This window comes from Polypterus senegalus, chromosome 8 (genome assembly GCF_016835505.1).
Source record: "Polypterus senegalus isolate Bchr_013 chromosome 8, ASM1683550v1, whole genome shotgun sequence".
Taxonomy (NCBI): Eukaryota; Metazoa; Chordata; class Cladistia; order Polypteriformes; family Polypteridae; genus Polypterus; species Polypterus senegalus.
In genome coordinates, this window is record NC_053161.1 from 25,886,790 (window position 1) to 25,914,653 (window position 27,864).

The 27,864-nt window shown below is 36.3% G+C and overlaps 1 protein-coding gene across 3 annotated transcripts in view; it reads right to left on the reverse strand.

The window, feature by feature from the left end:
* Positions 1–27,864, reverse strand: part of tmem117 (transmembrane protein 117) — a 573,994-nt gene that overhangs the window by 71,283 nt on the left and 474,847 nt on the right. For all 3 annotated transcript variants that reach the window (XM_039760885.1, XM_039760884.1, XM_039760886.1), the window contains exon 6: positions 24,363–24,522. In XM_039760885.1, coding sequence (XP_039616819.1) covers positions 24,363–24,522 — 160 coding nt within the window. The remainder of the gene's footprint in view (positions 1–24,362; positions 24,523–27,864) is intronic.

Here is a 27,864-nt window from a genome sequence, read left to right on the forward strand (position 1 = left end):
CAAGGAAAGTGGGAATGTTAGTTTTGTTTTGCAAATACAACTCATAAAATCAATCCATGTTCTTACGTGTGATGCTCATGCAGACATGAATTACATTATTTGTTTAACAAATGATTGTAATGAGAGAACATAAAAATGAACAGATAGATATATGAAGGTTTATTACAGATACCAGAGATAATTAAATTCACATTATTTTTGAGCGCTCCTTTGGTGCATTAACCAGTTCATTAGGTTGTATCAGTAATTCAGGGTAAGCTGCTTAAAAAACAATATATTGAAATCAAGTGGAACCCAAGTAGAAAATTAATATTTCATTTCTTCAAAAAATGACAAAATTAAAAAAATGGGAGCAATAAGTGTCTTTGTCTGCATAACTAGCTGATTTGTTATCACTGGACTTCATGAATATGCATCATTCCCCACAAATGGACTTGCAGGTGTTTCTATGAAGCCAACTAGATAGTTTAGAATATTCATTATTACAGTTTAATGAGATATAGCAAAGTTCATGCATAACAACCTAAAGAGCTTAGGCTGCCATACTACACACACACATACTGAAGCGCTGTTCATTAGACAAGTGTCCTTTGTAAATGACAGTAATTCATTACTTAATTTGAATACTTATATCATCAAACTCACTCAGAAAAACATGAAAGATGTCTGAAATGGACTGGATATAACTACTGGACTCAAGTAATCCAGGGCTCAGGTGCTAGAAGGGGATGTGGACAAAGCCCTGAGCCAGTTTATTTTAATAGATTTTTCCCTCCCACTGCCACTTTCTTCCATTGATCAATTTCCCCACACCATCTCTACCTCATCAACAACTCCTAACACATCAACTGGAATGTCCAGTGACAGGTCCAACTCTGATCATCGGTACTGTCCATAACTGAAGACACGTAAGGAGACAAGTGCGAGCAAGCTACATACAGGAAAAGCTACAAGACCAGATGGAGTCAGTCCTCAAGTTCTTAAGGCCTGTGCTAACCAACTTTGTGGTGTCCTCTGTCACCAGTTTCAATTTGTCTATAAGGCTCCAGAAAGAGCCAGTTCTGTGGAAAACATCATGCATTGTTCCTGCCCCAGAGAAGGCAGGCACCTCATAACCTAATTAATAAAGACCAGTGGCACTGGTCCTAGACTATATGAGTTCACTTGTGGTAGACCACTAGGACCTTCTGCAGTTTGCCTATCAGACAAAGATTGGAACGGAGGATACAATTATCTAACTGCTCCACAAGGCTTATTCTCACCTGGACAAAGCTGACAGCACTGTGAGGATTATGTTTTTTGATTTCTCCAGTGCCTTCATTGTCATCCAGCCATCTCTGTTAAGTTGTAAACTCAGAGATATGCAAGTGGATGAGCCTATGGTGCCCTGGATAATGTTGGGCAGACTGCTGTTTGTGAGACTCAAGGATTGGGTTTCTAGTACAGATGTCAGCAACACTGGAGCACCATAAGGCATAGCCCTTTCATGCAGAAATTCCCAGCTGATTCTGCACTTCTGGGGTATATCGATAAAGGTAACAAGACAGAGTATGGGAATCAGGCAAAGAACTTTGTTTCTTGGTGCAAAGAAAATTGTCTGCACTTTAAAATCAGCAAACCCAAGGAACGGGTTAATGATTTTCACAACACCAAAGAGCAACTATCTCCGGTCACTATTCAGGGAGTATATGTAGAGGTGGTGCATTCCTACAAATACTTGGGGGTCCACATCAATGACAAGTTGGACTGGTCTCTAAACACAGAGGAACTATATAAAAAGGAACAGGGCAGACTCTTCCTCCTTTAATGTGGGAAGTGTCAACCCTCACGTCTTTTACAGCTCTTTAATTGCCAGTTAAATTTTCTAAGCTGTGGTGTACTGGACTGGTAACATCACTTCAAGAGAGACCGACTGAATCAACAAGCTAATTGAAAGAGAAGGCTCAATTATGGAACACACTCTGGACTCCCTGGAGGTAGCAGCAAAGGAGAGAATTAAAACAAAACTGAGTGTCATTATGAACAACGCTGAACATCCTCTCTCTGACACACTAACACTGAGGACTTTCAGTTAATGAATTAATCTGCAGAAGTGTATCAGGAAATGCTACTGGGGCTACTTTATACAAACAACAATACACCTGTATAATGCCTCACTAGGACTGTGACAGACAAGTCAAAGTTTTTCTTCCTTTTTAATTTTCTTTCTTTTTAGTCATTTTGGTGTGTGTTCAAACCATAGTGTGCATGTATCTGAATTTATTTATCTATTTATGTAATAATTTTTTTTAAAGAACTTCTGTAATATGCCAAAATTCCCCCTGAGAACAAATAAAGATTGATCAATCTATGTATCTATCTTTACAATAACAGTTTTAAAGAGTAATTGAAAGATTACTCTGCTGTCTATACCTATACTTTCAATAGTATCTAGTCTTTCGAACAGCAATAGTTAAGATTATGGCACTGCTATATTTATAGTCCCAATAAAATGTACTCTAAATGTGTGTGAAACTTGTTATCAATTAATAAGTTGATATTAACTTATTATAAAAGTATAGTAGTAGATTCACTAGATTCCCACAACACTTACAACTACATTTACTGAATATGGAACTGGTATTCCTATTGCTTATTTTACTATCAATAACAAACAGTTTGTAAGTTTAAGTACTATTTAGTATTCTACAATAAGCAAAAAATGTGAATATAGCAATATGAAAAACAATGTACAGCTAGTTATTTGGGAAGATCAGATATAGTCGTTTTTGCAGTTCCAACAAACCCAAAGATATCAGATTTGCCCACAGTTTAATAGATATTATTATGCAAACTATTTCTGGTACATTTAGCTTTTTATTTATTTGGTTACCTCCATTTTTTGTATTTTCATTTCGAGGTGTTTAAGCTGTCAAGTTAATGCTTTATGCAAAAGCACATATGGTAATTACAAATAAATACATGTAGTACTAGGATGTTATACCGTGTTAGACATTATGAATGTAGAGAAAAGCCAAACAAAATAACATTTTTTATTGGCTAACTAAAAAAATTACAATATGCAAGCTTTCAAGACAACTCAGGCCCCTTCTTCAGGCAAGAGTTTAGTTAGCCAATAAAAGGTGTCATTTTGCTTGGCTTTTCTCTAAATAAACACATAAATCTCTTCATACCAGTAGATTTTAAAAATGGTCAGGGGGGTTGAAGCCATGCATAGTAAAGCAACAACAAAGTTTAAATGAAGAGCAAGTATTGCAATAATTTTTAAATAGGGATTAATATGCATTAAAAATCCAAAGGAAAACTCACAGTTTTTGATTTTGTTTGAAGATCAGAAAGATAAGACAGAAGAAAGTACCCTTGCTGAATATACTTGCAAAATAGACTGTAGACTCTGGGGTATGCTTTTATTTTGACATCTGTCTTTAAATTATTAAAAGATATATTCATTAATATGCCCAAAACTGTAGTCATTGACAACAGGCATATTTTATTCCAAAATGTCTGCATTTTATCCTTAATTATGATGTCTTTTAATGAACTACCATTTTAATGTTGCTCTTGGACTTCAAAAACAAGTCTTTAAATAAATGTGGTTTATTTAAAGACAGAAATCTTAAACCAAAAGGTTTGCTTATTCTACTCTCATCCATAATCTTCATTTCAATTGGTATTACAGATAATCAATAATAACTGGAATATAACTAATTTGCAAGATAAATGTGATTTAATTCCTGTGTGTGTGTTCATTTACTGATGTGTATTAAAAAACTTTCCATGTATTGCTTAAATATATGTATTTAGTTGAAAAATTTTCACAAATATTCCATGATCTTTTTTATTTACTGGGTTTCTGAAAAAGTAGGCATACAGAGTGTAGTCAAAGTCCTATTCTGGTAAAATTTTATTCCCATTCTAAAGAGTATAAATCATAACCTTTACAATTTTTCCAGCAAACTGACCATTATTATAATGAAATAATGCAATTGAGATTCACTTATTTATAGCATATTTATATTGTTGTTAATGTAGTCATACCTTTATAACTAAATATCTTTTGTAAGATTTCTGACAGCCATATATACCCATTAATTTAAGACAGGGAAATTATGTCTTAAGAAATCTGCTGCTTTAGGGCTCTTAGACAGATGAATGATCACAGCTACCAGAATTTTACTTGTTTTTTATTATTAACAAATGTTTCCACAGTATAATTCTAATGTAGGGCACTGAACAAATGGAGTCCAGTTTTTCTTGAAGTCTGTTTGCTTTCCTGTGTGTGTGTGTTTGTCATTATGTAGTTACAGTAAAATTACAGTGGTTGGACATTTTTCATAATTTGGTGTTAGTGCGTGCACTTTGATGCATTGACATTACTGTCACTTGCATCCTTTGATTTTAATATCAAGAATTCCGTTTTTGCTACTACCATGTTATTGAAACCCTTTTTTATTGCTTGTATAGCTCAGAGACAAATGCAGCTTGCTACAAAAGAAACAATTCATTACTTGCAGATTATATATTGTGTTCACTGTATCAAACTTCAGTTTCTAAAACTACTACCTTTACTGGCTTAAGAGAGACTGCTATCAAACATCATTACTGAAAAAGGAATAATATCAAAATTATAGCAATGATAACTCATCCTTCTCATTTCTAAAACCACACTGGGAAGAACAGCCTACATTCAAATTGACTGAAAAGCCTCTCAAAAAAGAATGTGTTCTTCTTCAGTCAGTGTAAGACAGTAAGTAAAACATTTTAAAACTGAAAACTACACTCACCTCTCCAAGCTTTGTCAAAAAATAAATCCGGAATGAGTCCCAGATTGAAGGATTTGCTATCAGATACCAATCTCCCACAGCCATATGTTTCTTGTTTTGGGTTTGCCCACAGCTAAAACTTTCCTGGATGTTAATTTGAACTTTTTTCTTGGACACTTTTGAGTCTTAAAAGACTATCATCATTTTTTCACTATTTATGGCATTATTCCTGATGCACTCCACTCATCCTAATGATCAGTCTAATATTGTCTTTTCTGTATTAGGCAGTGTGGTGTAGTAGTTAAGGCTTTGGAATTGGTTCAGATCCTACTACTGATACTGCGTGACCATGAGCAAGTCATTTGATCTGCCTGCACTCCAATTGGAAAACCAAAGGAAATGTAACCAATTGTATCATAAATGTTGTAAGTCACCTTTGGATAAAGTGTCAGCAAAATAAATAAATGTATCACTGTCTTCTTAATTTTGCTAATATGAAGAAGTGTGCATTACATCCCTCATTCTGCACTAGTTTATGAGGGCCTAGAAAACAACAAAGGTAAACGAGTGCAGAATAATATATTGCAGGGGTGCAGGATTAGGTGAAAGGCTATGAGAGATGACAGGCAGTTTAAGAGAAATCCCTCAAATCCAATAGGTGGGAGCAGGAAGGTCCACTGTAATATGCATAACTAATGCTATACATTAAGAGATGGATGTGTATACCTTCACTTTAGCCCTGTTGTCCAGGACTGCAGGGAAACCTGGGATTGAACTAAGATATTCCTGAAAGCAGTCCTTCACTGGGGCTTAAAAGCAACTTATGGCCAGTTTTCAACAGAGCTTGGTATAATGAGAACAGTATGGCAACACATCTACCATTGGGAGGAAGGAGGCTCACAGACGAATAAAAAAGAAAGAGAAAGGTGGAAGGTGAGAGCATATGGAAAGTGTATTGAGTGCATAAGGAAATGCAACAGTAATACAGGAGTAAGTAATCAGGAGATGAATCATAATCAAAGATAGGCCTGGATTTGTAACCACGAAATCAAGAAACAAGTACATTGTTAATAATAATGGTTCTTTATTGGATTGTGTGGTTCCTCGTAGAACTACTGCTTGATAAAGCACCGTTTAATTCTGGGAAGGGATCTCTGCATATGAAGTTGGTTCTTTGAGCTTTGAGCTTTGAAAAACTTCCTAGTAAGCTACTTAAAGAGTAAGAAAACCTGGACTTATGTTATTATAAGCAGCAAAAGTCCTTTTAAACTCATGACCCACTGGTATTTCACAAAACTTGTTACCATTTGGTCATGGTTATTTACTGAAATGAGCTTGTTACATATCTAAATAAATAACGGCTCTTTCCATCCCTCTGAAGGACACAGAGTACAAAACCTAAAACATATTCAAGTACACAAAACAAGCATCGCTGTCAGAACTTCCACAAAAACAAGAAAAAAGCAGTTTGAGTGAATCCAATCATGGACAAGCAGGAAGTACCTGACAGTGACTTTTATATGTTGCTCTAGTGCACCATGTGTCACACACTTCCAGTCATTTATGCATAGCAACATCCTACCAAGCATCAACAAAAACACCCCAAAGGGTATTTTCCAAGGAAAGTCCAAGGAAAACCCATACAAAAATAAACTGGCAGCAGATCATAACAGAAAGTAAAGAGCTTCTTTGGGGTACATAACATAGAAGATAACAGACAGGGCATGTGACCAGTGAAAGAAGGTGCAGATAGATGTCTTATTGCATATTGCATTATTTTTAAGTGGATAAAGCTTATATGTAAAAGAAAAAGTATTATACTGTACAAAGAATACTATATGCTTGCATTGTGCTGCTTTATAATAAAGTCTTTAAAATAAACTTTATAGACAGATGACAGCTGTATATAATGAATTTTATATAATATGGAGTACCTCCTTTCTTCACAGTGGGGGTTGGAATTCTTATGTTATTACCACAGCAGCACCTTGGTCTGTCAGGCTTGTTCTGAACAGAGCTACTTTAGTATTCTGTAGTTGATTTTATGTAATGAATCTCAGGTACAACACAAAACCTGTTAAATTGATCTTATTCTGCGCACTCTTTCTTTTAAAGTAACAAAATGTGTCAATTGGAAGCTGAGAAATAAGTGAGTGGGTTTTAGGAAAGAACATACATATGTGGACCAAATTGCCACTCTGCTGATCATTGTCAAACAGTCCATTAAGTGTTTTGTGGACTATGAGTAGGCATTTCATACTCTTGCCAAAGAGACATTGTGGAAGCTGCTTTGTTGTTACAGAATCCCCAGAATATCATCAGTCTAATCAGAAATTTGCATGAAGGAGTGACTTGTCAAGTCATACTGTACATGGAAGTTGCCTGAAAAAGTTTTACGGTTAGGAAAAGAGTGAGACTGGGTTGCCTTCATTATTTTTGTTTTTGCTCGCCACACTGCAAAAAATGCATATGCAAAAACTAGACAAAAAAACTGAGAGTTGTTTTTCTTTTATTTAGCAAACGATCTGCCAATGGGGTAAGCAAAATTTACTTGACAAGATTTCTCAAAACATGCTAAATAATTGTAAATGCAAGTTTTTTGACAAGTTAATAATTCTTACAATAAGAAAAAAATGATTTAAAGTCATGATATAAGTACTTTTCACTTCCTTAGATTTCATTTTTTGCAGTGCATTGACTTGCTCATGATGATGGTGACACACAAATAAAGAAATGGTATTCAGTGTTTGTTGTGGAGTCAGCCCGACAGCCTGGAGTTTGCCGACAATATTACACTCCTGTCCTATAACTATCGACAGATGCAACATAAAGCATCATATCTATCTATCTATTTATTTTATTTTTTTATGTTTAATCAGTTTCTACCTTGTTCTTTAGTACTAGGGTGTTGTACCATGTTACCCATTATGAATGTAGAGAAGAGCCAAGCAAAATGACACCTTTTATTGGCTAACTAAAAAGATTACAATATGCAAGCTTTTGCCTGAAGAAGGGGCCTGAGTTGCCTCGAAAGCTTGCATATTGTATTGTATTAATTTTGTTTGGCTCTTCTCTACCTTGTTCTTTGCGTGTTTTAAAGAAATCTGCATGTATATGTGTACCAGTTCTGTACTTCTGTACTAAATTAATAAAATCTATACTTGCATTTTAACTGAGAATCATTCACTGCCATCCACGTCTACACTCAGTGAAGAGCGCTATACTAAAAATAAATGGTATTTATTTGTATTATACTTTCAACCCCAAGTGGAGCTTACAACCCACCAAGAAAAAAAAAGCTGCTGAAGATCAGCGCTGACTGTGAAGAGCCAGTCTGACATGAGGGAGAATCCCTAGAAGATGTGGATTCCTTCACTTACCTGGGCAGCATGGTGGACAAATAAGGTGGAACAGATGCAGAAGTAACTACATGGATCACCAAAGCAAAGGCAAAATTTATACTACTGACGAAAATCTTAAACTCCAAGGAGTTTGGACAAGCCACCAAGCTTTGTTTATTCAACAAAAACGTCAACTCTGTACTGAGGGACGTTAAGAGTTAAAACTGGGCTCAGGGAAAAGATGCCCAGTCCCATGGAATCTTACATGCCTCAACCCCAAACTGTCAGATCTGTCTGTTCTGTTCTAAGGAGCAAAGACATAGAGAACAATAAAGGGCAATCTGAGGAAAACCCAGACCTTCATCAGTTACCTCCTGTGCTGCATCCAGTGTATTCACTACCTGGAAACCATCAGAAATGTTTAGCTGTAGCAGAATACCCAGCAGTGTCCCATAGAGGGGGAGAAAGAGATAGGGAGGAGGAGATGGTGGTGGCTCAGTCAGTCCCTGAAAAAGTCAAGCACCATTACAAGACAGACCCTAAGTTGGAACCCACAAGGGAAGCATAAGCGAGGATGACCAAGAAACACTTGGCTCAGAGTTCTGAATGCAAATGTCAAAGAGTTGAGTTTGGAATGGGGGCAACTGGTGCCAGCTGCACAGGACAGGAGTTGCTGGCGAATGGTTTTCAATGCCCTATTTTCCACGAGGGGCAAAAGGCCTAAGTAGTAAGTGATAGAATGTGAAACGTAATATTAAAAGTCTGGAAACTATTCTGCATGTATTAACTACAGAAATTCAGGGTATATGTTAAGAGTCTTCTCCCTCAGATTGTCAGATTCACTTTAGGGCTTGTAATTTTACTAAATTTAAATGTGTTTTAGTCATCCTAGATATGCTATACGCTGTGTTATTTGACACTCCATGGAGCCTTGCCCAATAGGCTGTAGTCCTTACATCCATCAACTGGCTTAAGCTACTTGGGAAGTGAATAAGCTAAAATATTTTATTTAAAAATACAAAAGCCAAATGTTATACTGCATATTTACAAGAGGAAAAATGTGTATCTCACACAAGATATTACATTAAGTAAACTGAAAAAGAAAACGTTTTCTATAAGAAATCTCAGAAATCCAAGCTGAAGAAAACCAACAATTTGCAGTTACCAGTTACTGTAAAATTCAGAATTAATTGTGCCAGTCACAGCTGATAAGCCAGACTGTGTCACAACAAACCTCTTATCACTCCACACTTCTCCTGTACTGGTGACGGGTCTGTGCTTTTGTTTAAAGGCCCCTGCTGTCTTGTCTCATTTGCCAAATACTGCAGACTACAGTGAAAGGAAAAAAAATCAGTTCAGGGCAATGCAGCTGGCAGCTGCAGAGCAGAAGTAATTTGTGGTAACCACAGGATTAATTATAGATCACGCTGTGGAGAATAGGATGAGAATTGTAGGGTCTTACAATTAAATTTTGTAAAGGTTGGTTAGTAGCTCATTCATACATTTATTTTGATGCCAAGGAAATTTGTTTTTAATTAATAAATAGATTTATTTGGATTAAGTTAAAAACACAGCTTTAATTAACTTATTGTTGCTTTCCCTATTTCCTTTCCACAAGCCAAGAGTGCGTCTTAGACTATCCAGACTAATTGTCAATAAGTAACCATCAGTCATAATCCTATTTCACTAGGTTTTTATGAGAAGAACCCTCAGAATTCAATGGGGATAGTAGGAAATCACCTGGTGCAGAAAAACAAAGTTGTAAAGCTTATTTGTTGGTGGTGGCAGGGACAGCAAAGCTTGTATTTTCATCCTAATATTAAATTTGGCCAGGGAAAAGGTAATGCATGCTTTACATAATAGCCAGCAAGGGCTTTCTTCAACTTTTCAGCTGCAAGAAGTAAGAACAGCTTATCACATTAACTGCTCCAAAGAATAAAAGAGATCTCCAAGTACTAATGTATTTGGCCAAATTAAAAAAATAGCGTAAATGATACTGAAGTAAAATGTAAGCATTAAAGGTAGTAGAAGATTTTGAGAAGAGCACTACACAACATAGCAAAGATGGTGCCTTTTCCAAAAAAAAAAAAGAAAAAAAGAAAAATGTGACAATTAACACATCTTAGTTTGCCCCTTCAGGCAATGATTATTACAACATTGTGTGCTAAAGTATAGAATGCACAAGCGAGCACATACATGCATTACTAAACTGTAGTAATACACACGGTGAAGAGATCTTGTCTTTCTTTATTTATATTTTCAATAACATACAAAGAAAATATCTAGAACCAGTTTAAAATATTGATTTCTGAATTCACGTTTCCTTTACATCAATTAAATGGTCTTCTAGATCCAATATTTTGTGACAGATTAGTGCAGTTCCAGTGTACTGTCTTTGCTACCAAATGATAACCCATCTATTCAACCATTTCCTTAATCTGCGCTGTCCTTTACAGGTTACATGGTAGCATGTCAAAGTTACAAAGCAGGCACTCAGTCTGCATGGTCTTCATCCATATGCACACACTGAATAAGAGTGCTAATCTGGTCTCATCAGCTAACATAAGACACAATTTTTTAGGTTGGAAGAGGAGACTTATATACATAGAAAAAAAACAATATCCTCATATGGTACATATGCAAGCTTCATACATACATTGACCTGGATGAGAATAAAAACTAAGGTCACTAGAGGTGTGAGACAACAGCACAAAATATAGGCCATAGTGCTTCTTAAGAGACTCTCTTCTGGTGCATTATTTACACCAAGTATTCTCCATGGTTACCCCCAGCTATGCTATGTTTGGATAACTGATCAATGGAATCTGGTGTGGTGGTAGTGAAATAGAACTCGTAACACCTGAAGAACAAAAACAGCATGGCAGAATGATTTGGCATCTTGCGATACAATATCATAATGGAGTCGTCAACAATTAGTCCAGTACCTACTCCACCTAATATTCAATACTTTAATTTGTTTATTTTGTGGGAGTCCTTGTACTCCAGCACAAAAATGCTGTAAGCTGTTGTGCCCGAGTTAATAGTTTTCTTGAGATTGTTAGCTCTTAATATAATATTTTAAACTGATTAAGCAGTTCTTACCTTTGATTTATCATAAAATGGCAAAATATTATTGCTCTAGTTGTGGTGGGTTGGAAGGTGTGCTAAATAAATAAGACCCGTAAGAAACAGAGCGAGCTTTAGAGGCTGATCACTTGGGTTTGCATGTACTAAAGGACGCTATTCGGCACTCTACACTCTCTGCGATTATTATTCAAAATAAAATAAAAAATGTGAAAAAGTATTATTGAAAATCAAACAGGTTTGAATTTCTTGCAGTGAGTAGCAAGTCCTAAGAGTGAACTGTTGTGTTTGTGAAAGTTAGCAGCCATTAAGCACAATCAGAAATATAATGTACACCATGCCCACAAGTAGAGAACAGTAATGTTGGCTGCAAGGAAAGAAGATAAAGGGAGTAGTTTGTACTACTGAAATGGAAGAGGCTTGTTGACTTTTGGAATCAGCATAGATTGCTGTCTGAAAGGAAACTCACCAAATATTAGAGTCTAGTCAGTGCCTGGAATGCAAAATACATGCAAAATGAGGTTGAATGTAGCAGTTTTGGTAGCTCTTAGCATGAATGGAATCATGGGGTGCATGGAGAAGAATTGTCAACCGTAAAGTAACCAAAGCAGCAGAAACAGCCTCAAAATAGCCTTGGCATAAGAGGGGAAATCATCACCTAAAAACACAAGTAGTGGCCTGATTAGTCTTAGTTGTGTTAACTGACAAAGAGTTTATGATATTGAAAGACCACAAACAAACAACCATCACTGGTTAATTGTCAACAATTGTATTAGATCATTAATAACACCGTAATTTACAAACAATACTAGAATAGGTATTGTTACGGGCAGCCAGTACTCTTACCCAGCTGGGACACCTTCGTAAGTGAAGGACCTGGGGGAGGAGCTTGCACGGGGCAGTACTTCCTTTAGGACAATAGAGGGCAGCCTCCTTGCTTACTATGGTGCCATGGGTTTGGAGCATGGAATCTCCAAAAGGGTCCAGAAAGAAGTAATAATATTGCAAAAATGATGTACAGAGGGCCCATATCAAGCACACTTTCTGTATCCCCTGTGCATTTGTTAAAATTTACTTGAAACAAATAGGGCTAGACAATGGCCTATAAAAAGGTGACCTTTATTTCCTTCTCAAGGAACTCTATTTTTTTTTTTGGAAATATCAACTTGTTGATATCTGTCTGTTACAATTTTGGTGTTTTTGTTTTTCAGAGAGATTTTCTCTAAGGTTGACTTTGGCAAGAACAACATTTATTTATATAGCATATTTTCATACACAAAGGACAGAATATCTGAAAAGGACCTCAAAGGGCAGAAAAAGAACCAAGACAATCAGAGGTACAACAAAAGTAGAAGAAATATCTAAGCTAGTACAGAAAAGTAGGTTGAAGTGGTATGGACATTTGATGAGGAGAGACCATGAATATGCGGGCAAAAGTGTGATGGGAATGGAAGTACAGGGGAAGAGAAAGCAAGGGAGGCCAAAGCAGAAGTGAATGGATAAAGTAAAAGAAGATCTGAAGGAAAAAGACTTGACTGGCAAGGAGGTGAAGGACTAAGCTGTTTGGAGAAGGCTGATCAAGCACATCAGACTCATATAGAAGTGGGAAAAGATGAAGAGGAAGAAGAAGAAGAAGATCAAAAGTTCATGGGATTGTTTGGTTTTCCAGGGGAGTTTGTGCTACATCTGTCTCTAAATGGCTACAGTCTAGTTCATGTTGAGTTTTCTGTCCCCCTCCGTGATGCCTACTAGTTTTTTGTGTATTTGGACATCCTCCGAGATTATGTAGACCCATGGTTTATGCCTTATCTGTTTGTTTGTCATGTGTTTTATGGAGAGGCTGTTGATCAAAGCTTTATACTTTTCCTTTAAAGGCATTTTTATTTTGTTTTTGATAAAATATCTGTGTTAATTCTGGATTCTTTAAAATATGTATTTGCTGTTTTGATAATTAGGATACATTGCTGCCACATAACCAATGTCATCAATTTTTGCAGTATAAAATGGAGGGGCCTATTATTCACAGGCATCCCATGGTGGAATGAAAACACTTTGCTGTAGTTAGTAAAAGAAAAACAAAACTAGTATTAGGACTGTTAAGTTTGAAAATCTTTTTTGTCTCAAGACTCCTGATTTTTTATTTTGCTCTTTCTTTGGTTCTCTTAGCTTTCTGACTGTAATCTTTGAGAGTCCCTTATTATTTTTCATGTCTAGTTCCTTGCACCTTCATCTCCTGGGTCACTTCATCTAACAATAATTTTGGGGTGCATCTCCATACAACACACATTATAACAGCACACTAATAGATGCTTCCCATTTGTCTTGTTTTGGCATTCTACCAATCCTCAGTAAATAAGTAAGTTCTGTCTTGTTCTGTTTATCAGCACAGCTTGTCCACTCTCATAGGTGTCATCTGTCTTTCTGTTTTATTCATTTAGCTTGTAGTGACTGCTTTGGTTTGCATAGCCTTCTGATTTATATAATGCCATCTGTCTTATTTTTGAGTGCTTAGGAACTTGAATCCTGGCAATGCAATGTAGATATAGAAGTGCAAATGACTTAAAGGAAAAAATATTGGCATTGTTTCTTTTCTAATGACTTTAGACATGACAAAACAGTAACCAACCAATGGCTAATCAGGTAGTTGTTTGTTGTGCAGAACTTCCATTACTTACTATTTATAGGCAGAGTTGGGGCAATGGCAATATGGTTGTAGTTTCTTTTGTAAAAGCAGTCTGAAAATTGATGTTGTACTTCCTTGTATGTCTAGACCAAAAAGGGAAAATGTTTCATGAATGCTACTTCAATTACATTAGAAATGCTTCTCTCAATATAGCAGGGTTTTATTTACAGAAAACAGCAACAGAAATAAACTGAACATAAGAAGGAAGACCTATTTAAAGGTGTAGTCAAATTAGCAATTGCTTTTAACATTGGGACTTTATTTCACACCATTCTACCACCCTCCTCACCACACCCCTATAGGTGTCATAATCTCTTACTTTTTACTATCTGATGTTTATTCTTGCATTTACTTGTTATGTTATGTTTTAATAATAATTAATAATTAAATCCTCATTGTTATTTTTTATTTTATGTGACACTAGTTTTGTTTATTATCTTTTAAATTTTTGCTGCTATATATAATTTTTGTCTTGTTGTTGCAGCCAAAGTATTTACTGTTTAGTGATAATTTGCCACCGTGTGATCGATGCCGATATTGACGAGTGACATCATGATTACCAGTAGTATATGTTTTGGATATTATTAAAAACAAATAGGTTGTGCAAAGATTTAGGTTAGACATTCCAGTCCCCAAGCGATATGATTACTGCATATAAAAAATAATAAAGAAAATTGATGACCAACACTACTTTGCTAAAGTTAAATATCACACAGTATAACAAAAAACCCATTCCCAAAATACCTAACACATACATAAAAAACACAAAAGTACCATACACAATCAAAAAAAAAATCCTTAGTGAAATGTTTGAAAATGATTATAAAAAAAGTCCAATAAGTCAACATATAACCAAAATAATAGAAAAAGAGATGGTATGGAATAGCAGAGAAGTCTATGTAGATGTATGGTGTTTGTCCACACAATAAAATATTGAAAACAGTTCGTTCTGCAGTGACTGCACAGGATGGCAGCAGTTTTATGTTGAATGAAATTAGAAAATATAAGATGATAGTTATAGTGAGCCAAGGTCAAACAATGGCAAAGTCGAGAGTGGTAGCCATAGAGTCAAAATACCAGAATTTTACATATATCCTAAGCCAAAACACAAAAGATTTAAACCATAGTCAAATACCAGAAAACAATTTGTAGCCAGACAAATCTTTAACAACGATGATACTAGAGTGTCAAGTAATGAATTAGTCACACATTCGAATTGAGTGTATGATGCTGACCTAAATGTTACAGTAATTATGTCACATGTCGCACATTCCCCAGACATCTTGTCTTGCAGCAGCCTGGTAATCCTGCGCGGCTTTATCAAATACACTGAAATTAAACGCATATTGTTTATTAGTTTAAGGCATCTGATTGTAATTAGCCTGTAACAATATAATGGTTCATGGAATGGCCAGACTATTCCAAATGCCATAGCTGCTTTAGCATTGTTACTCTTAAGTATTTATCCCACTGTATCTGAGTATGGAATCACAGCTCTCAAGCAGCTGATCGGAAAGAGAATTTTCGGTATACACGGAGGAAGAGAAAGCTTAAGAAGCACACAGTGATTCACACACATAGAGCACATAGAAGAACAAATACAAAACAAAGCATTTAATGTGCTACTTTAGTTATGATGGTATTTGAGAAACTTATGTGATTAAAGTGGAAATTTTGAGATTAAAGTTTTTTTTGTCTTTTCTCTGTACCATAATAAGCTTCCATATGACTCTCATATGGGCTACGACTCGCCTTGTCATGGCGACTTTGATATCTGACAACTTCTTTTTTATTTTGGGCACTATGCGACTTTGTGAACTTGAGCTTTCGAGTTTCTCTGACACTCTATGTCACTTGATCAACTTCCTTTTGTTGTTTATACCACTGTTTAAACCAAAAAAATAGTACATTTTTCCTTGCCTCTACTTGGTATTCGCTGAAATTATTCTATTTTACCCCATGATTTTGCCATTGTCTTTTCACAGAATGCTGAGCTTAAGGACTATTTATATTGATTTGCATATTCAAAGAGGCGTAATTCTGGGAAGAGTTGGGGAGTGGCGGAAGACACATGCATGTGCATTACTTTTCACACTGACCAGGATTTATGTATGTGGAAGAACGTGGAAGTTGGCGTACGCATAGATACATGCGTCTGGATGTTTTTGTGCATACGCACATTTCCGCTTTTGTCCGTACGTGTTATAGTGTGAATTCTACGCACAGTGTTATGCGCTACACTTCCCAACAGTAGGGTTTACTCATGAGTACAAGTTGTTTTTCCAAGTGATGAAAAATCCTGTAGGACTTTGTTTCAGCTGTTATAAGGCAGGCTGTATTTTCTCCCATCTATATCTGTTTACTGGTATAATTCTCCTTTTCCACAAAAATGCCCTTCTTACCACCACTGTTTTTAACACTTCTGTTCCTGCCTAGACTCCTCCCCTTACTGCCACTGTGTGTTTCCTATTGGTCCTTCCCCATCAATATTCCTGCAACAAGTATTGTTAAGGTTTACTCCTTTAGACTGAGATGCAATCAGACAATCAGAGTTTTGCATTTTTAAACAAGAGAAAAAATGGGTGCAGGCAAACAATGAAACTAATTATTCCTGACTATTAATACACATTCTCTCATTAGTATTGGCCAAAGGACCTTTTAATTTTATTTTTTGAAACTTGAAAATTATTTTTTTTTTTTTTAAAGACCTCAGCCTGCCTTCTGAAGTCCCTTTTACCCTTGACCTTGTCTTTCACAATGGTCCACCCCTTTTAACTTAAATGGTCTTTATGGATTAGGACTTGTTTCCCTCTGGTCAGACTAATAGGTCTTATGGGATCCCTGCCTGTGCATATCCCAAGAAGAGAGAGATATATACATCTACAAGGAGATAGAGGCTCCAGCCAGAACAGTCTAAATTTTAGCAGTACCTGGAAACTATCCAGAATACTTCATTTTCTCATTTTATCCAAATCTTTCACAAGACTAAATGCAGTATTAGGTCTAACCCAATATAATCATAAACCTAAAAATGAAAATTGAGAAGTACAAAAAAACTCGCCTATTAATCTTGACCCTGCAATGGTAGAAACTGTGCAAAACCCTTTCAGTTTCTCGGAGGCACAATTACCAAAATAGTGTGCTTAAGTAAGCACCTGGCTAATTCAAAAAAAATTCAGACAAAATATCAAAAGAATAACCAAAAACCTTTTCATCAAACTTGTCAAACATTTTAGTTAATTACATAACCAATAATCTGGGGCTTTTTCTTGTAAACATAGCTGTCCTACTCAGACACCGATATCTAAACACTATGGTTCTTCTATGATAGCATTTTTGACATTGCTCTCACTTCCCCTTCATTTCTTTTCAGATGTTCTGTGCTTAATGTGAGCCCCAGTGAGATTTTAATTAGCCCTAACTGCTTACACGTCTTTCCAGCGTACAGATTGTGGCTATCCGTTCCAATATAATATACAACAAGAGGGGCAGCAGTGCAATTTATCTCTGTTCAAATAAATGTGTTTTCTGCTCATGCTTGACACAAACATAAATAACAATGGCTTATAATAGGGAACAGATATAATATATCAAATGCATTAATTTTAGGTAATCATGTAATGGTTGCTTTTAAGAAACGTTTAAAAAATAAGCAACAGAGAGTAGCTCCCATATAAATGAGCTTCAATGTGCTGTACTTCTCCTCCAGCAATGGCTCCAGCATAAGCACATGCCCATCTACAAGCCTTATTTTAATTTTTGCAGCATATCCTGAGGCAACCACTTAGTAAATAAAGAATTTTGCCCAAAAGAAATTATGTTCCAATGTTCTGACACCATTATGTTTACGACTCAAAAAGACCCTCACATAAAGGTGAGCTGAAAAGAACAAAAACGGAAATTGAAACAAATAATTTTCTGCTCAATATTAATTTTACACCTTTGCTTAAGAAGGCAAAAAAATGCAACCTTATTCATATATCAACTTGAAAACAGTGGCTGCACCTACTTACTGTGTCTAATGTCTGTTAAGATATGTCTCTATTTAATATGTGGTAATATAATGTCTTAAATCTTATTGTAAAGTTAAACTGTTAAAAATGCACAGAATATTAAATATCTTTAACTGATGTAGAGATTTTGTCACTTACTTCAATATTCTGATTATACTGGTCTGCACCAAAATCCTCCCATGCAAAAACATGAGTAAAGTGTTTAGATGTAGAAATGCTGAATCCATTTCTGAAATTTTAATTTCTCTACCACAAAGTATTTCAGCGAGATACCAGATTCAATAAAAAAGCTGTTTTGAAAAAAAAGTGTTTTTTAGATTTGTTTTATAGCCTAACTATTTTTCATGCCAAGAATATTATTAAAATTATATTTTAGCTGAAAAATGTTCAGTGTTTCTGATTCTTAACACTAGCTGAGGTGGCAGCAAGTCAGAATCAAGTATTTGTTACACATTTTATGCTCTTAGTATTTGTTCTCTCTTTTTATTCCTTTAAAACAGCCTAGAATTTTTATTTAAAAGGTTAGAAAGATGCAATTTTTATTGTCCAGAAGAGACAAAGTTGGAAAGCAACATTCTAGATTTTTTCCAGTGAAATTATTAGTCTTTATACTACTATCTTCTTAGAATTGTGCTCAGTGCCACCACTGTAATTAAGCTGCTGCTCCTGCACTATGGAGCAACACATTTGAGTAGAGAAAAAGAAAAAAAGAATCATCAGTGATAGAGGCGCTGTTTAATCATCTTATTCTACTCCATATATTACAGAAAATCCACCTGGCAGCTGAGTAGCCAGCATACCTAGTCACTCAAAGAAAGTAACACATTACAAATTAATACTTACTTGTCTCCAAATATAACAGGATTACTTTACTTATTACTACCTGGAAAAAGTAACCCTATTTCTGATTACTTCATTGTTACTTTACTATCTAAACCCATCCAAATATGTACCATTTGGAAAGCATAAGAACGCCACCTAAATGTCATTTAAGCACTGTATTTTACTGGAAACAATGAAAACAAAAAGACAATTTCTAGAAACGTACCACAAGTTTATTAATGTAATAGTTTCGCACTTTAAAGTTCAGCTTTTAATTGAGGGGTGCCCCAAACTGCCAAAATGGGTTTCAATAACTGCTCAATAAACTGAATAATACTGTCCCAAGCCGCACAGGTTACCTTTAATAGACGTACACAGAACTGACAATCTGCCCAACTTTATGATCTCAATTTAGTATGCATGAATACGGAAAAACATTATTATAATCTATAAGCTTTGAAAACATTACTATGAATTTGACTCGTTCAATTGCTGATATTCAATGAGAGGATTCTAGATTAAGTGGCTGAATGCAGTAGTGGCTTAGTTGGTTTGTTTGTGTGGATAAGATCAGAATTTGACTCCAGCATGAGGTGACAGTGTTTCTCGAAACACGTTAATTAACTTTAAAAAAAAAATAGTAAAGAAATATTCATAAAAATACAACTTTGAATGGTTTGAGCATGGTATTATTTATAACGCTTAACAATTTCAAGCTTATTAAACTTTTGTTTTGTGGAGGTGAATTGTCACAGGATCTATGTATTGGTTTAAGGGCACAATTTTATAGATTATTTAGTAGATTATTTATTAACCCAGCCACTGGGGATGCACAAACCAGTGTGTTTCTTCCTACCAGACCCAAGCCCAGATAAATGGGGAGGGTTATGTCAGGAAGGGCATCCAGTGTAAAATTTTGCCAGATCAATATGCAGAGAACAATACAAATTTCCATACCGGATCAGTCGAGGCCCGGGTTAACAAAGGGCACCATCAGTACTGTTAGCCAACAGGGTGCTGGCGGAAATTGAGCTACTGTTAGCCAAAGAAGAAGAAGAAAAGGTGGGAGACATGTTTGGAGGCAGGAGGAGTGGAAGAAGGTAAAGAGAGTGGAACTGAGGGTAGGAGCTTTGAATGTTGGCAGTATGACTGGTAAGGGGAGAGAGTTAGCCAAAATGATGGAGAGAAGGAAGATTGATATATTGTTAGTACAAGAGACTAAATGGAAGGGGAGTAAGGCCAGATGGATCGGAGGTGGATTCAAATTGTTCTATCATGACGTGGATGGGAGAAGAAATGGGGTAGGGGTTATTCTGAAGGAACAGTATGTCAAGAGTGTTTGGAGGTGAAAAGAGTGTCAGACAAAGTAATGATTATGAAGCTGGAAATTGGAGGTGTGATGATGAATGTCATTTGTGCATATGCCCCACAAGTTGGGTGTATGATGGATGAAAAAGAAGATTTCTGGAGTGAGTCGGATGAAGTGATGGACAGTAAGTGGTGATTGGAGCAGATTTCAATGGACATGTTGGTGAAGGGAACAGAGGAGATGAGGAGGTGAAGGGTAGGTACAGTGTCAAAGAGTGGAATGAAGAAGGTCAGACGATAGTAGAATTTGTGAAAAGGATGGGCATGGCTGTGGTAAACATATATTTTAAGAAAAGGGATGAACATAGGGTGACGTACAAGGGTGGATGAAGATGCACACAGGTAGATTATATCCTATGCACAAGAGTCAATCTGAAGGAGATTAAAGACTGCAAAGTGGTGGCAGGGGAAAATGTAGTTAGGCAACACAGGATGTTGGTCTGTAGGATGAAGCTGGAGGTCAAGAAGAGGAGGTGAGTGAGGGCAGAGCTAAGGATCAAATGGTGGACGTTGAAAAAGGAAGACTGCAAGGTTAAGTTCTGGGAGGAGGTAAGACAGGCACTGGGTGGCAGTGAAGAGTTGCCAGACTGCTGGACATCTACAGCAGAAGCAGTAATGGTGACAGCAAGAAGGGTGCTTGGTGTGACATCTGGACAGAGGAAGGAGGAAAAGGAAACCTGGTGGTGGAATGTGGAAGTACAGGAGAGTATAAAGAGAAAGAGGATGGTGAAGAAGAAGTGGGATAGTCAGAGACATGCAGAAAGTAGACAGGAGTACAAGGAGATAAGGCGTAAGGTGAAGAGAGAGGTGGCGAAGGCTAAAGAAAAGGCATAGGATGAGTTGCATGAGAGGCTGCACACTAAGGAGGGAGAAAAAGAACTTGTACCAATTGGCTAGACAGAGGGGCCGAGCTGGGAAAGATGTGCAGCAGGTTAGGGTGAAAAAGGATAAAGATGTAAACATTTTCACAAGTGAGGAGAGTGTGTTGAGCAGATGGAAAGAGTACTTTGAAAGTCTGATGAATGAGGAGAATGAGAGAGAGAGAGAGAAGGTTATATAGATGATGTGGAGATAGTGAATCAGGACAGCTAAGAGGATTTAAATTGGAAAAGGCCGTTAGTCCCAATGATATGGAGGTATTTAGGAGAGATGAGAGAGATGGAGTTTTTAACCAGATTGTTTAATGGAATCTTGGAAAGTGAGAGGATGCCTGAGGAGTGGAGAAGTGTACTGGTGCAGATATTTAAGAATAAGGGGGGTGTGCAGGACTGCAATAACTACAGGGGAATAAAATTAATGAGCCACAGCATGAAGTTACGGGAAGGAGTAGTGGAAGCTAGGTTAAGAAGGGATGTGATGATAAGTGAGCAGCAGTATGGTTTCATGCCAAGAAAGAGCATCACAGATGCAATGTTTGCTCTGAGGGTGTTGATGGAGAAGGCCAGAAGGAGTTGCATTGTGCCTTTGTAGTCCTGGAGAAAGCATATGACAGGGTGCCTCGAGAGGAACTGTGGTATTGTATGAGGAAGTCAGGAGTGGCAGAATAGTATGTAATAGTTGTACAGGATATGTATGAGGGAAGTGTGACAGTGGTGAGATCTGTGGTAGGAGTGACTGATGCATTCAAATTGGAGGTTGGATTACATCAGGGATCGGCTCTGAGCCCTTTCTTATTTGCAATGGTGATGGACAGGTTGACAGACAAGATTAGGCAGGAGTCCCCGTGGACTATGATGTTTGCTGATGACATTGTGATCTGTAGCAAGAGCAGGGAGCAGGTTGAGGAGGCCCTGGAGGGGTGGAGATATGCTCTAGAGAGGAGAGGAATGAAGGTCAGTAGGAACAAGACAGAATACATGTATGTGAATGAGAGGGAGGTCAGAGGAATTTGCATTGGGTGTGACGGGGATGGACAATATTAGAAATGAGTACATTAGAGGGTCAATTCAGGTTGGAAGGTCGGGATACAAAGTCAGAGAGGTGGGATTGAGTTGGTTTGGACATGTGAAGAGGAGAGATGCTGGGTATATTGGGAACGGGATGTTAAAGAAAGAGCTGCCAGGCAAGAGGAAAAGAGGAAGGGCTAAGAAAAGATTCATTGATGTGGTGAGAAAGGACATGCAGGTGATGGGTGTAACAGAGCAACATGCAGAATACAGGAAGATATGAAAAAAGATTATCTGCTGTGGCAACCCCTAACAGGAGCAGCCAAAAGAAGAAGAAGAAGAAGTAGATTATTTATTGTTTGCGGACATGCTCTGTTTTTTACATTTTTGACTGAACTTTGTATTCTCAATGCATGAATAAACTGTTATTGCTTCTGCTATGTAAGTGTTGTGCTTGTTTACTCCTTTGTCCTGGCTCATCCTCATTCATGACTATCAATGTCCTGGAAAGAGGGCAGTGCCAAGGCTGTGGTCACATGGGGCATCATAAGCATCAAGATTAATATATTAGGATTTGGATACAGAGATAAAGTCTGATTTATTTCAAAGTAAAAGCAACTCTACGGCATAAAAAGTTTGAACACTTTCTCCCTCTTTCTTCCACAATCTATGACTTAATAAATAACACTCATTATGTTTGTTCCTGGCATGTTTTGAGGATTTCCTCAACCAGACTGTGCCTGGAAAAACTCTGATATCATACTTTGTTTGGATGGTAACATTGCCTTGTTTGCATACACAGTAAACATAAATTACAGGTAAATGTTCACAAATAAGTGTTATACTTCAATTCCATTGAACTGTGTGATTATATCAGGCCATTCATGTTAATTTCAGAGGCTAAACTTAAATTCCATAATTTAAGAAAAGATTGTTGCTGAGTCTTGACCTGGATTTGAATAGGTTCTTTGCTGAAGAACCTGTGTAGAATGTCATTTAAACCTTTCACTTTTCCACCTGATGGACTTTCAAGTGCAGTCACATTACTGAAAATTTCAGTACAATTTCCCAAGGTGCAGTACAAGCAGGGTACCACAAGATAATGCAGCATTCCTCACTTATTCTGCTTGACTGCATCTGTACGTTTCGAGCATATGAACCACCAATACGGGCTTTAGTTCGCAAAAAGAATTTCTAATTAGAAATAAAATAACTCTTAAAAATAAAAAAAAAACAGAGTTAACCTCTAAAACTCTTGCAAACATGAAATCGCTAAACAGTAAAATCATTGTTAGTGTGTTTTGGCCAACAGATGAGAGCACTTATTGTGACTGCAATCTACAGTGTTTATTGTATAACACATTCAGCAGTCATCTGGGCAGCAATGGGACCAAAGCGGATATAAACCTTGGATGAGAGGCAACCCTTCTCAGAGAACACTAACATACTCACATGTATTCAGTTAGGTAGAGCCAACTTAGAATTGTCATTTAACTTAACATGAGTATTTCTGTAAGGTAAACTTCAATATTCAGTAAGCACCTCATGGAGACAGGGAGGATGTGCAAATTCCACTGGTTTGAACGCAGGACTCTAAAACTAAGGTAACAGCATTAATTTACAGTATTTACACATATACAGTATATGAATGTGTGTTTTATGGTATGTCATTTTGCTATTTATTTAAAATGTAAATGTGAAGAATTTAATCTTGTCAATGGAATGTAGACTATAAAGAATAAACTGAATTAAATTCAGTTTATGGCCAGAATAGGCTTCTTTATTTTTCCCATTTTTGCACATCACTACTAAGGCTTACAATTTAAAGGATGGAAGGCACATGACTGAAAAAAGTATTGTGTTCAAAAATGTCTTTTTTGCTTGTAACTGTGCCCCCCACTTCAATGAATGCTACTACAACCGTTAAAAATTGTTCCCTGCTGCAAACAGTCCTAAGACCAACAAAGGATGTTTTATTTTTAATGCTAAATCGTTAAATGTTAGTTGATCAACTGTCCATTTTTTGTACCCACTCTAATTCAGGGTCACAAGGTTCTCCGAATCTATCACACCATCAGCAAAGCTGTGTAGAACCCTGTCTACCAATCCACAGCAAATGGATGGTCTTTTTTGATAGGACAGTGACTACTATTGGACCGTGCTCAGAAGCAGTTATAGAAAATGATAAGTAAAACTATGGTACTCAATGAATACTAATGCTCTCTGTACGGTGTTAAGTATATTAGTTACCAATAGAAATGCTACATATCATATACACTTTATTATACAATTAGTAATATATAATACTGTTTAAAACTGTATCTGTTTACTTTCAAAATACTTTTGTCAAAAATTAAAAAGTAAAGAACTTTTGAATGTCAGATGATAGAGATGTACTTTACCTGCATAACAATTAACATATCAAATACTAGAATAAAAGAGGCTAAGAATGCCCGGGAAACCTCATCACTTGGCAAAAATCCACGATTGAGATTGTCCCAGCTGATCCAGTCAGTACTGATGACAAGAACCACCACTGATGTCAAAGAAATCAGTACAGACCTAAAAGTAAGAAACAGTATAGAAACTGGTCAGTTTATATCTTTCAATTAGATGGATTTCAACTTCCTGGAGCATGTCCTTATAGTCTTTACAACTAAAGGTTTCATTTTTCATTACAAAAATGCACTTTTTGTGAAAAGAGAACATATACACATCATGTAAATTAAAAGGTACAAATCACATGTATTCATTAGTCACCTTTGAATTAATTATTTATCATCTTTCACAATTTAAATTCAAAGCCTTAACTAGTCTAATAGTTTTGCACACAGTATGCTTCAATGAATTTTTAAAAAATATATAATCATACACATTGCAAGTGATTAAATCACATAATCAACAATACTTCTGAATGAGTGTTATTAGGTTAACTTTATTAATTTCAAAAGACGTCTGCTAATTGTAAAGATCACAATAATACAGTTCTTGCTGTGAAATGATTGGGAGCAGTGCCCATGAACAGATTTATTTCACTCAAATTCAAAGGATGAGTGTAACAGCCAATCTTAGAAAGTTAATGTTTAGTGTTAAATTCACAAAGTGTTTGCTTAATTTCTATAGAATGTCAGTTTTTTATAGTCATTTAGAATTTGGTACAGCCTTTCACCCCCTGTAAGTTAACATGAGAAAGAAGTTTCTTAGCTCTGTCTGTAAAACAAAGTGTTAATTAAGCCAGCTTTAAAGATTACTGAAAGGGAGTCAATGGAATCCTAGGTACGCATAATTTCAAACCATTTTATTAAAAAAGATATCATCAGGCTAAATGGTAACAGACACATATTTTACCTTGTGATATTTCAGCGGGTTGGATAATGGATGGATAGCTATTTCTGCTTTCTGTTGTTTATACTCCATCCACACCAGTGACTGCAAACATAGACAAGAATCTGTACCCTTCCTTCAGGAAACCAAGTGCCAAGATTCTGTTATTTCTAACTTCATTTTGTTGTCACAACTATACCTATGAAATGTGAAGAACATGTTTTCTGAGATTTGAATCTTTGCAGCTTTGAAGTACACATATTTCTACCTTTTTAAGGCTTTTGTTTCATGTTTCTTCTGGTATCCAATGAACTACCCTTTGTAAGCAACTTTGTAACTCTCTGAATCTTTCTGCCACACAACAAGTATCTCCACATAGGATACCTGTGCATATCTCTATTAAATATGCTCTAACTTGTGTATCATATTTATTCAAAATAATTATTATTGGTTAAAATGTTAACTATATTTTTATGGGTTAACTCTTTGAGGGCTGAATATTTTTTCCAAAAAACATAGTTTCTGAAAAGCAATGATTTCACACAGAAATCATCATAAAACATCTGCTGCTGCATTATGCGGCTGCCAATTTGCCAAGAATGTGCGGCAGGCTTGCTGCCAGGCTGTCTTCGCGTGGCCGGGATGGCAGCCTCTGCAGCGGTCACAGTCGCAGTGCATTGCAGTTTGGTTTCTACCTCTTATCATTATCAAGTGGCAGTCCTCCTGACGAACATTGACGTAGGCGTGTCAGCTACATGAACCTGTTCAGCACCATGATTAGCTGGGGACCAGTCAGCTTAAGCTGGAACCTCGCATTCATTTTCAATCTCTTGCATCAAAATCAGAGTCCGACAAGTCATAGTCCAGTTTAGAGATAATAGGCAAAACTTTGTCCACGGAGTATTTTGCTTTACGCATTTGCTTTGATCTCTCGCCATTATGTCAGTGCCATTTTTGCTCTTGTTTGCACCTTACTACTCACACAAGCTTAGAAAATCTCAGTTTAAACCAATTAAGTTAACTTTCCTTCTAGCAACAAGAGTCTAACTAAAACATAATGGTTGGTTTTGTCAGTTTACAGTTGGTGACCATCATCAACTCCTCCTTTTTGACAAAAGTTGACATCAGCCCTGAAAGAGTTAATATCCAGATCAAACATAAATAATACCATTAGTCAGTACATATCTTTAGTTTGTTATCTAGTCATCCCAAGGGTGGTGTGTTTAACTTGGGAAGTCCGTCAAATAAACAAGTGTGTCCTCAAGTCAGTCTTTTTATGTGGTTTTACTGATTGTGTCTTCCATAACACTTCAAGCTTTATACGAAACAACAAACCCAAACAGCTTGTTTTTTTACACTGCACTACAAAAGATTTGACAAACAGTAAATTTCCCATTTACTCTTATCAAAATGATGATTTGCAGATGAGTGGTTTCTAGTTGATACCTTTAGAGGAATTTAAGATCTTCGGGTATTGTTTAGAATTAAAGGCAAAAGGAAATTATGAGAGTGACCACTATTATTGATTAGTAGCATTACATGCTGCTTTTACTTACACTTCACTAGATGATGGTAGTGAAGTTGGACTTCATCAATGCCTTGCCCCAATCTTGTTTTAGTTTTCCCTGACATTAGCAGAATTTCTACTGCAGTGTTTTTGGCCCATGGCCTGTTCTCTCAGTATTTTGGCTGGCCGTATCAGTTAGAGTTACGTGTGCTCTCCTTCTGAGACATTTTGAATTAGTGTTGGCATTTAGGAATTTTTTTTTTTTTTTGGCTTTGGTAATTAACTCTTTTCTTGTTGGGTTTATTTTGTTTCTTCATTTCTCTCTGCAAAACTGTATTTGTTTTGAGTCAGATATTACTTTGATTAGTTTACTGCATCTTAGTTTCTGTAAAGAAGAAGATTCTCGTCTTTATTTCTATTATTTTGTTCATTGAGGTATTCATTGCTAAATGATTTTATTAAATTAATCATTTGTTTATTAATGCAATTGTTACAATCTCATTAGGTGGCTTAACTAAACTTGTGGAGGAAATTTCAGTTTTGACCTTCCTGTAATGGAAAAAATACTAACAGCTAGAGGAACTTTATGATTCTCTACTTAAACTACATACCCATCCTCACCTATTTTCATTACTAGAAGCCAATAAAAAAATCAAGGGTACAATTGGCCAAAATGTGCTTCCTTCACAGAACTGCAGGATTATTTCCTACTTTCCAAAAATTTGGGAGAATCTCAGAGAACATGCTGGGATATCTGCTGTGTTCTGTTCAATCTATGACCACTTACAGTCACTCCTTAATAGGCACCAATTGAGATTTCTTCTGTATTCTGTTTAACATTGTATCAAAACTATGAAAATTAAATTCAACCATGTAGAGATCAATTAATCATTTCAATGTTTTCTAACAGAGACCCTAGAAGGTGATACCTGGCAAAGCAGATAGCTTGGATCTATACAGTCAAATCTTGAAATGTACAAATCATTCTATCTTTTAATGTTATCTAATGTGAGTATCTGCGCATAAAGCCACCCTCTTCCCAACCTCTTCAGAGTTTACAAAATCCTTCTAGT